General features: G+C 39.9%; 1 protein-coding gene across 1 annotated transcript; it reads left to right on the top strand.

The window, feature by feature from the left end:
- Positions 1-3,390: 3,390 nt before the first annotated feature.
- Positions 3,391-9,973, top strand: LOC112570399 (3-oxo-5-alpha-steroid 4-dehydrogenase 1-like). The gene is made up of 6 exons (XM_025248816.1): positions 3,391-3,489; positions 3,573-3,938; positions 6,451-6,613; positions 8,138-8,239; positions 8,746-8,896; positions 9,547-9,973. The coding sequence occupies exons 1-6, from the start codon at positions 3,391-3,393 to the stop codon at positions 9,611-9,613; spliced, it is 948 nt and encodes a 315-aa protein (XP_025104601.1). The 3' UTR covers positions 9,614-9,973.
- Positions 9,974-10,414: the final 441 nt, after the last annotated feature.

Here is a 10,414-nt window from a genome sequence, read left to right as displayed (position 1 = left end):
TGAAGACGACAGAAGTAAGCTACTTCGGACCCCGGAGGGCTCGGCCACGGAAAAGTTTGAAAAAGAGCAAAACCTTTACCTGGAGTGCCCCCATTCTCTGTCCACAAACGGTCCCGCTGCTGTTGACAGTTTTTAAAGACGCTTAACGGGACAGCCTCCGACATTGTCGCCCAGGTAATTAAGTAATAATTTTGTGTGCATACCTTTCCCGCCCACTTTTTTTGGAAACATCTGAAGTGTTTGTGGCTTCAGCGAAGGCTGTTATTCTAAGCGAGGATTCAACATGGCGCGGGCTCAAGTTCTCGTAGTTAGATCGCCTTCAACATTTGTCACTGCCAACCTGAACGCACCGACTGACCCACAGACATCATCTTCCTCCCAGTAAAAAGAGTTTGTTCCTTTAAAACAACAACAACAAAAGCAACAGCCAGCATAACAACATCAACAACAAAAACAACTCCAGACCATTATAGACTATCATTAAAGAAAAACGGATTATAAAATATCTCAGAGCATTACAAAGCGCTTAGTAATTTTTGACGAGACATAAAATGATAGACTTTTTACATTTTTTTTATATATTAAACTGGAAAAACATTTTTTAAACCATTGAAATAAACCTCATACTCCTTGCCAGCCCAAACGATTCATCTTTTAAAGAAATCTTTTCATATGAAGCCAACTGCATCACCAGAAAGTTTCTCGGGCCACGCTGGTCTCTCAAAGCCTAACACCGATCCGAAAGCAGACGGAATTCAAGTCGAATAACAGTTTTCACAAACAAAATGGATGTAAGATATCACACACACAGGCATCATGTCTACACTCCAAACATGTTTGAAACTAAGACAATTTACATCAGTTGTCGACTTTACGGGATTTTAATCCGTAACATTATCCCGCCAAAGACTTTTTTCTTTTGTTTTCTTGTTTCCAGACAGTTCATGTATTCCCCATGCCCAGGCAGGTGGCAGCAGCCCTGCTTGAGACCGCCACGTCATCAGTAAACAGAGGGAAGGTGACAAGTAAACAACGTGACCTCGCCAACGGGGTCAGTGAACCGTGCAAAGCAATCATCCGGTGATGCAGGTTCTCTTGTCTTCTGGGAGCCTGGCGCTTGCTGAAGGCATTTTGAAATCACTTCTGATGGAGGCTTTTACAACTCTCTCTCTCTTCGGAAGCAGCCCAACCCTAGATTGTTAAAATAATAAAGATTTGTGGAAGAAACCGACGGTTAAATCAAAGTCGAACAAATCTCTGCACCTGTCAGTTGTCATATCCTCACATCAGGGGATGGTGATGAGGCTTGGGGGTGGGGTGGAGCAAAAACAACAATAACAAAAACAAAAGAGCAAGAAAAAAGAAGAAAAAAGCAGGACAGAGGAAGAGGTTACAGCAGCAGAAGACCAGAAGGACATTGAAGATGGACACTGACTGGCAACATTGTCTGCTGTTTGTTTGTGTGTAGAGGAATTTTACACCAGCAACATTTTTATTTGTCCCTTTCTTGCGTACAAAAAAGTCAGGGAATATTTATTAATTTGTAGTGTAAGAGGCATCTATCTACCTGTCCATCTCAAGTCACACACCTAACCTGTTCTCCTTCCAATTAACGGCTTTCTCTCTCTCTCACTCCCAGTCAGCTTTCCACCCGTGTGTGCACGCATGCGCGGTGGTCTTCAAACACCAAGAATAAAGGCTGTCTTTTCTTTCTTTCTGTTTTGCTGTCAATTTGATCGTGCAATCAATTGCTGGTATTTACCCGGCCTCCTTCCTGCAAACACCCGCACACAATGCCCGCGGCTACACCAAGTGGGAACTCTTCTCTCCCTCTCTCTGCTTCCACACTCTTCTCTCTTACTGCCACCCACCCACACATCCATCCACCCATCCACCCATCCACACTCTAGGAGCTAACATGGCAGCAGGTGACCATCAGCAGCATTTCTCTCAGTTATTGTGTTTATGGTGATGTGCAAACAAAGAGCGATTGTTGTGTTTCCGGAACTCCACTGGCTCTGTTCATTGAGAATTCTGTAGTCAGACCCTAACGGTGCGGCGGACAACAAGAAAGTGCACAGTCAGCAGGCGCTGGGAGCGACAGAAGGAGAAGAGTCTGCTCGTACATTCCCACAATCATTCTGTGGACCGAGCCTGTGACTGGCGGAAACCACGAACCTCAGAGCGACACCAGTCCTCGGGACTCAACACCGAAACACCGGGGAAACGGTCCTTGCCCAGCCCAACCCCACAACAATGACAGGAAGACAAGGCGGCAGTTTGAGTATATTTCAAGCAGCAAACATGAAAATAAACAAATAAATAGAACAGAATAGTTTGGTAATTTTATTATCAAGAATGAAATGACCTGTTGTTTTCATTTTAACAAAGCGCCAGCTAGAGGCCCACGAAAATACACATCCCCCACTTTTTCCATAAAAAAAATAATAAAATGTAAAATTATCTTTTTTCGAGTCTACTGTTGAACATTTAATACGTGACTGTCTGGGGAGGGGAGCGACAGACAGAAAGACGAAAAAAGTAAATAATTAAATTATCAAATTATAAAAATTTCCAATGCCCGCCTTCTAACCAGCAGAATAATGAAGGAAGTATCACGCGCCCCATACCCGCTGTAGTAGCTACATTTTACAGTTTATCCAACTGTCAGCGCGGTCAACCACTCATGATGACAATGACGACCAAACTGTCATCACTAGATTGTCAACAAAGGTCAGTCAGTTACTGTCCTGACCTCCGCTTTCGCTTTCTATAAAGTCGTTTAGTTTGCACCTCAGTACTTCACTCACACAGAAGGATTTTCCAAACATTCAAAATATTTATTTCACAAGTACAAATTTTCTGTTTAAGCTTATTTTATAAAAATAAAAAAAAGAATAAAACGGGGGCCTACATATTAATAGTTTTCAATATTTGACAGTAGTAATTATTTAAACTGACAAATCTACTTTTACTTGCCACAAGAAAATTGTTAGTTTCAATTTCGCAACGATCGTTTGTGAAATGTCCGAATTTACTGGCACTCCAAATATTTAACACAAACAAACAAACAAACAAACAAACAAACAAACAAACAAACAAACAAACAAACTTACACACCTTTCGCAAGATACTTTGCTTTGTAACTCAATCTCCATCTCAGACCCACAAAATTATCCACACACATGTCAGCACCTGTCCACCACCTGATGATGAGCACCACAACCCTGAGGACACTGCACCCTGATTGCAGCAGACAGACAACCCACCCCGGGTGCCGCGACCAGACTGCCAGAGACGCTGGGTGCAACCTCTCTCCACCACACAACAACAACAACGGTCCTTTTCCTGGCGCCGTGCTGTCAATAAACAAGTTCCGGTGCCCCAAACATGACCAACAAACCAGGGAGCCGGCCATTCATTCGTTGCTCCGAACGCCATGGTGAACCCTCCTCGCCCACCGCCGTAGCCAGCCCCTTGTGGGCCGTTGTGACAACAAGGCGTGCGGTCACGTGGCCTGGTGGGCGGCCCTCCACCATGATTGGCAGAGATATAAGGCAGCGCGCTATTAGTTTATCAACTCTCTCCCCCCTCCTCTAGTTGGCCATCATGGCGATGGCAGACGTGTGCGTGCGGTACTTGCGGCACTTGCGGCAGTGCGTGCGGGACGAGGCGGCCGTCATGGAGTTGTTGTGCTACGTGTTGGTGGTGTGGGGCCTGGCCGTCGCCCTCTCCCTGCAGTTCGTCAGCGCGCCGTACGGACGTTACTCGCGGGAGGGCTTCGGCATCCGGATACCCGTCAAGCTGGCCTGGTTCTTACAGGAGCTACCCTCCTTGCTGGTGCCGCTGTATCTGATAAACTTTTCTGTCAATCCCATGATCGGTCAGTGGAGGAACCAAGTGGCGTTGGCTCTCTTTTTGCTTCATTATGTGCAAAGGTAAGACTTTTTTTGTTTTTTTCTCGAGTTTTTATTTGTCCGCATCAAGATGCTGTTTTTCTTACCATTATCGCATCCTCTGTGTGTCAAAAACCTGGGGAAGAAGAGAAGGGAGGGGGATGAGATGATGATAGAGTGAAAGAGGAGAGGGGGGACTGGGACAAAAACCTGCGCGACAACTTCAGCGACAGCAGCCTTCCAGACGAGTCACGTCTCTGTAGCGCACGTCACTGTAAATGTCACGTCACAGGCTCTCTCACCTGTCCGGTAATCTCCGACAGACAGGTAAAACGCTCACTCCGGTTACGGCGATCAGGGTGATGACGGGTGGCGGGTGGGCATCTTTGCTTGTCGGCGGCTTCAAGCTGTCGATGCGGCGCGTGTGAGTATGGTGACAAGGGCAGCGTTTTGCTTGTCAACTCACCGACACTCGAGGTGTTCTGAAGGTGGTCTCCAGTCAAACTATAACCAGTTCAAATAAATCAAAATTACTTTTCGTCAGAAGTATGAAGCTCCGCTTTCTTCACAAGCACGATCATCCTGAGCATCTCCCAGACCGCTTGGTGATCACACCTTTGTTGTGTACCGCTCACAATTCTGTAATTACTGTCAAGTCAGTCTCAAGAAACTTTAATTATCATCAACTCAAATAGGCTTTGTAGAAATCTTCACTGTTCTGTGATGGTGAGCTCATCCGGGACCGGCAGACCAGTTTAATTGGAATGAAGTCAGCTGGCATCTGGCGAGGGATGGACGAATGAACCAATAAATTCATCCTCATCGTATCATAAACAATTAACGGCCAGAAATTGCGCAGTGCTTACCGAGCGCTGATCCCGTCGAGCAAGTCTTCTTATAGAATTAATTACTCATCCACCGACTTTAACTAATAACTGATAGGTTTTACCTACACTGTGTGTGTGTGTGCGCGCGTGTGGTTTGAGAGAGAGAAAGTGGGAGACAGCAGTAAAAAATGAAAGACAAATTAACCTTCCGACGGAAACGTGAGGTCAAACAGAGATATCCGGGAGAAATAAAGATGCGTGTAAGGGACAACCGGAGCGAAAAGGCAGGAGTGGGGGCGAGTGAGGGTGGGGTGGGTGAGATGGTAATCAGATAAAAAGTCGTTTGTAGCGCCGCCCACACAGCTGACGTCACACAGTTTCACGGTACCAACAAACTGTTTTAAACATCGCACAGCAAAGTACTAAATACTCACATATAAAAGCCTTGAACTAAAAACAATCGGATTTCTTGCTTCTATGCTACTTACGAGAATTTTTCAAAATTTGAGTTGAGAAAAGATGAGGCTGTTCACCGAAAACGTGTCTGGTTACTGTGGAAAGTGAGATGAATGAAGCAAGACAATATTTCAGTCTGTTTGATGTATTATTCACGGGAACCAGGATCAAAGTGAAGACATTTTACAGATCTTAAGGGTTGTATACCTGAAAGCTGTATGAGAGCCTTGTCAAAAAGATTTAGTATGAGTAACAATATACATAATATACAATTACTACAAACACTTTTTAGCATGACCTTTTTTTTAAAGTTTGCTGCTCTTAATAGCTAAACAGTTTGTTCAATTGCATTATTGTTGATTACATCCTACTTGTTTGAAGGAGTGTTAACCAAGTTTGCTTTCTTATGTTAATTAAAGAAATTCTATCAAGGTGAGATAATGACTTTAATAATCTGCAATGTTAAAACTATTAAAAAAGGATATGATTTCTAATTTTGTGATAGCAGTTCAAAAGTCAGCTTAAGAGAATAAATCTGCTTGTTAGTTTCCCTATTGTAACAAAGACATGATTCTTTTTGCTTAGTTATATTTTGCTGCAGTGAGTGCTGTGCAGCCAGGTGTCATGAAGGTGTAACAGTCAGTGATAAACTGTGTGTTGTGCAGCCAAGTGTCATTAAAGTGTAGCAGTCAGTGAAGTGGCTGGTCGCTCTGTAATTCTATTGGTGTCTTAACTTCTCCAGCTGCATAGCAGCCAGGTACAATCATGCACTGGTAGGCCTATCAGATGTCAGTGACCGGGCGTTACCGTTCATTTAACCTGCACACAAAGCCAGTATGTTTGGACTGGTGGAGTCCTTATTTGCATTCTTTCCCAAACATATTTACCCATCTGGTCAGGCTCCAACTTGGCCGCTTATTCTTTGCAGAGGCCACTCATTGTAACTCCATTAACTCTTTCTCCTTAGTGATGATGGAGAAGGTTAAGTGCAGACAGGCGTCAGCTGCAAAGCTGTGTCCAGTTGCTGTTACTCCTGACAACAGCAATAAAATGGACTGCTTGCCTCCCTTTGCTGATGTTTTCACCATTAATTAATTTAAATAAAAAAGAACTTCATTCTATGACTGGACATTTTTAGGTTTCATAGCAAACGAGCTTTCTTGTATCATCATCAAAGATGAAGAGTAAAATCACTTATTTACAGTACAATATGTATATATATATGTACTTGATGTACAAAAACTAAGCTGTAGGATTTTCATTTGTTGCAGAACTTTTATATTCCCGTTTTTGATCAAGGAGGAAAACCAACTCCTCTCTTCCCATTTGTAGCAGCATTTATCTTCTGTTTGCTGAATGGGTATGTGCAAGCTGGACATCTTCTTAAGTATGCAGACCTACAAAAAACTGTTTCACAAGTGCAGTTTTACACAGGTACGGAATAGCAGACAGAATTTGTAACTAATGTAAATATGTTTGATAAATATAGAATTAATTTGCACTAATTCATTCAGAATTAATAACAGTGACTGCCATTTTGAAATGATGGCACATGTCACACTATTGCTGACATGACCTCTTGGACACAGTTCTTCATTCTAACTCCCACTATAAGAATTTAACTGGCTAAGAAAAGGGAGAAGGAAGAGGTTTAGGTGTGTGTACTTTTCTGGCCATCCAGCACAGGCCTTCATTTATTCATCAAATTAATTAACATGGATATCTGAAATGGGCAAGTACACAGGTATCACAAAGTAAAAAACTTTGCTTGGGTCAAGCTCTCAACCTCTGAAAGGTTGCATGTAAACCAGACATCCTCAAAGTATTTGATGCTGAGCTTAATGTTCCTGTCTACTGTGGTCATGACTACTAAGTAGCATTAATTCACCTGTTAGTTTTTTCTCCCAGTCTAATCATTTCAGGTGTTAAAATTTCTTGCCAGTTTTGGGGTGAAAAGCAAAAGCCACGGACCATTCTGTTCAGCAGAAAATGTTTTCTTGTGAGGAACTTAAGCTCTGAAATAGTCAGAAACTGTCTCATGCTTAATCATGATGTGGTTATCCTGGCAGCTGATGATGTGATTAAATAAGTTGTTTCGTTGCTGTAGCTAGCAACACTGTGTGAAATTTCTTTGTGCTATCCTGCATTAACTATACCTGATAGTTTTCTTCAGACTTAACTTTGTAATAATAATAATGATGATGATGAACATTTATATAGCGCTTTTCCAATAATATGCACTGAGTGCTTTAGAGAAATGATATAGTAAACAGAATAATCAACAGACTTTCACCAATATTCATATATAACAGGACAAGGTTGAACTCATTGTTCTGAAAAGATGCATCTTGATAATTAAAGGTGGCAAACTTTGTAGGAGACTAAGATCCTGCTAATGTCACAGTCTGTTGCACCTGTCTACCCTGGTGGTTTTTGCTTTTAAAGCATTTGCCAGTCTGCAACCATGCTTTCAATGATGTTCACTATTAACCTTACATGACTTGTATGAGTGGACTTGGCAACACACTTCACATTTGAAAAATATTATTGGGTTGGTGCATTAGAAAAATGTGGCTCTACTTTTAATGCCCCAGTTTCTTTCTTTCAGTTTAAAACAAAAAAAAAATAATTATCTGTTGTTCTTGTAATTGTACTGCTTATGTTTTTTTATGATTATCTGTAATTATGAAGTCTTTTAGTCTAATTATAATAACCGTTGATTTGTATTGCGCTTTTCCCCACCATTAGGTGGGCTCAAAGTGTTTTACAGAAAAACACAAACATAATTTGAAAAAAGACAGCAAGGTTAATCATCTCTTTCCAGTAAATTATTATTTATCTAATGCTTAACAAACATGTTTTTATCATGAAATGTATGCAGATAAATGCACATTATCCATCTTTAATTTTAAAGTCGATTGACTTAAGATGAAAAACAAAGTACTGATTTCTTTTCAGGTATTGTGGTTTTCTTTGTTGGGATGGCAATAAATATTCACTCTGATCACATCTTAAGATGTTTGCGCAAGACAGGGGAAAGTGGATACAAAATACCATTTGGTGAGTACACGAAGCTGGCAGACTTTAGTTTTTAAACCAGAATTTATGAAAATAATTTTTGCTGCTAAAATTAAATAATTTTGCAGTCTTGTTTTTTGAAGATTTTGCGGAGCTAAGCAATACCCTGATCTCAAAATAATTATAGGTAAATGTAAACATTTTACATGGTATAAAAATAGTTTACAGTACATTATATGTTCTAACCTGTTTCTGTGTCTTATTATTATTATTATAGCACAATATTTAAAATAAAATCTTGTGGAGTATTTTAACCTTGCAAAAATGTTCAGAAATAACAAATAAATGAAAAGAAATCAAACAAATAAAAACAAAGAAAAAATGTTCACAAAATTCACACATTCTCTTCCCAATCATCTGTGACAGTATTTGTTTTTAATGTTTTGGAACTTTTAGACTGACCAGTCCACATTCACTAACTTGCCTTTAATGTTATCGCTGCAGTTATTTTATAGCTTGGGGACCATGTTTTTTTCTTTTTAAAACAGGAGGAATGTTTGAGTATGTGTCTGGTGCCAACTTTTTGGGAGAAATGTTAGAATGGTCTGGCTTTGCCATCATGTGTGGGACGCTGCCAACCTTAGTCTTTGCCATCTTCACTGCATGCAATGTTGGACCCCGCGCTTGCCACCATCACAGGCAAGTAGAAAACAATCTACTTTTACCAGCAAAATAAAAAAAAAATTACCTTAGTAAATTGTTCCTGTGAGGTAGCTTACATCTGAATGATTTCCGCCTTGAGAGTAGTCTGATGGTTTTTGTCAGTTATCAAGAAATATATGCAAGCACATCCAGAGAAGCAGCAAACAGTGACCATATACAAACGAACATTTTTAGTTCAAAGAAGGAAAATTAAAGATCTATTTTTATGCACCTAATAAAAGATAAATGGTTGAGGAAATGGCTGTCAGCAAGGACACTTAGGTTAAGAATGGGTTTTTTTTAAAAAGTTTTTCCATGTTGGTTTATTAACCTTCAACAGAAATATATATAAATATTAACAGTTTTTATCATAACATATACATTGTCTTTCCCAGTGGGGCTAAATGAACAAATGAGGAAGTTCTGTGTCTTTTTTTCCCTTGTTACATTTCTTTATTCCCTGGTGCAGGGTGGGTACCTTTCTTTATCTATGGTGTCCAGGGAGTGGAGTACAAGTGGGTGGGTTGGTGGAGAGTGTTCTCCCGTTTAACAGCTATAGTTGTGCCTTACATGAAGTTGATTTGAAGAAACACCCATTACTACTGAACTGTACATCTTGAAAAAAAGTTTTATTTTTTTTTTTTCAGGTGGTATCTGGAAAAGTTCAAAGATTATCCAAGAAGCAGAAAAGCTTTAATACCATATGTATTATAATTGAGAACTGCCTGCACTGCTTATCACTATTTTTTTTGCTTCAGAGATTCTCATTCAATGTTTCTTGACCTAATCGGACATTAACCCATTCAGCAGTGCTTACTGCATTGGCTGTGAAGATTATTTGCAATGAATGAGTATGAAAGTTATTTCCCTCTCATATCTTACATTTAATGTCTGTTATTTAATTCACAACCATGAATTAAAATTATGTTTTCTAATCAGCTGCTGTAGGAATTAAGTTCTTTTGAATGCTGTAGTTTGAAAAAAATGAATTTATCACATAAACGAAAGAAACTCATCTAGTTCAATATGTTTTACTATTTCTTTTAGTCTACTTGTTCAAGTAAACATACACAAGCATTGGATTCATGAATTATTTAGTGATTATCTGATAATTTGTAGGCCATTTCTCAGCTCTTGGTATAAAGAGTAACTTAAAAAGAATTTTAATTTCTTGTATTTGCTAAGTTTCTTCAAAACCATATATATATACCTAAAAGACATGAAAGCATTTCTTTTTATGCATTAGTCTTCTGGGTTCACATATGTAAGTGAAGACTAGTTTCATTTTTGATTATCAATATTTTTCTTGTTAGTGTTCATTACAATTCCTTAATAAGACCCTCAATTTTGTTGAATAAGTATGGCAGTGCCAGTAAACAAGTTACTGCATTCATGCGAGCTGCCAACTTGAAACTCTGTAGAAGACAATCAAATCGAGCAACCATTATGTTGCATGTGTTTGTGTGCATGTGTGAGAGTGTGTCATGCATGCAAGTATATATGTCTTGAATGCAT

This window comes from Pomacea canaliculata, linkage group LG8 (assembly GCF_003073045.1).
Source record: "Pomacea canaliculata isolate SZHN2017 linkage group LG8, ASM307304v1, whole genome shotgun sequence".
NCBI classification, from domain to species: Eukaryota; Metazoa; Mollusca; class Gastropoda; order Architaenioglossa; family Ampullariidae; genus Pomacea; species Pomacea canaliculata.
This window is presented reverse-complemented; position numbering and strand designations above follow the sequence as displayed.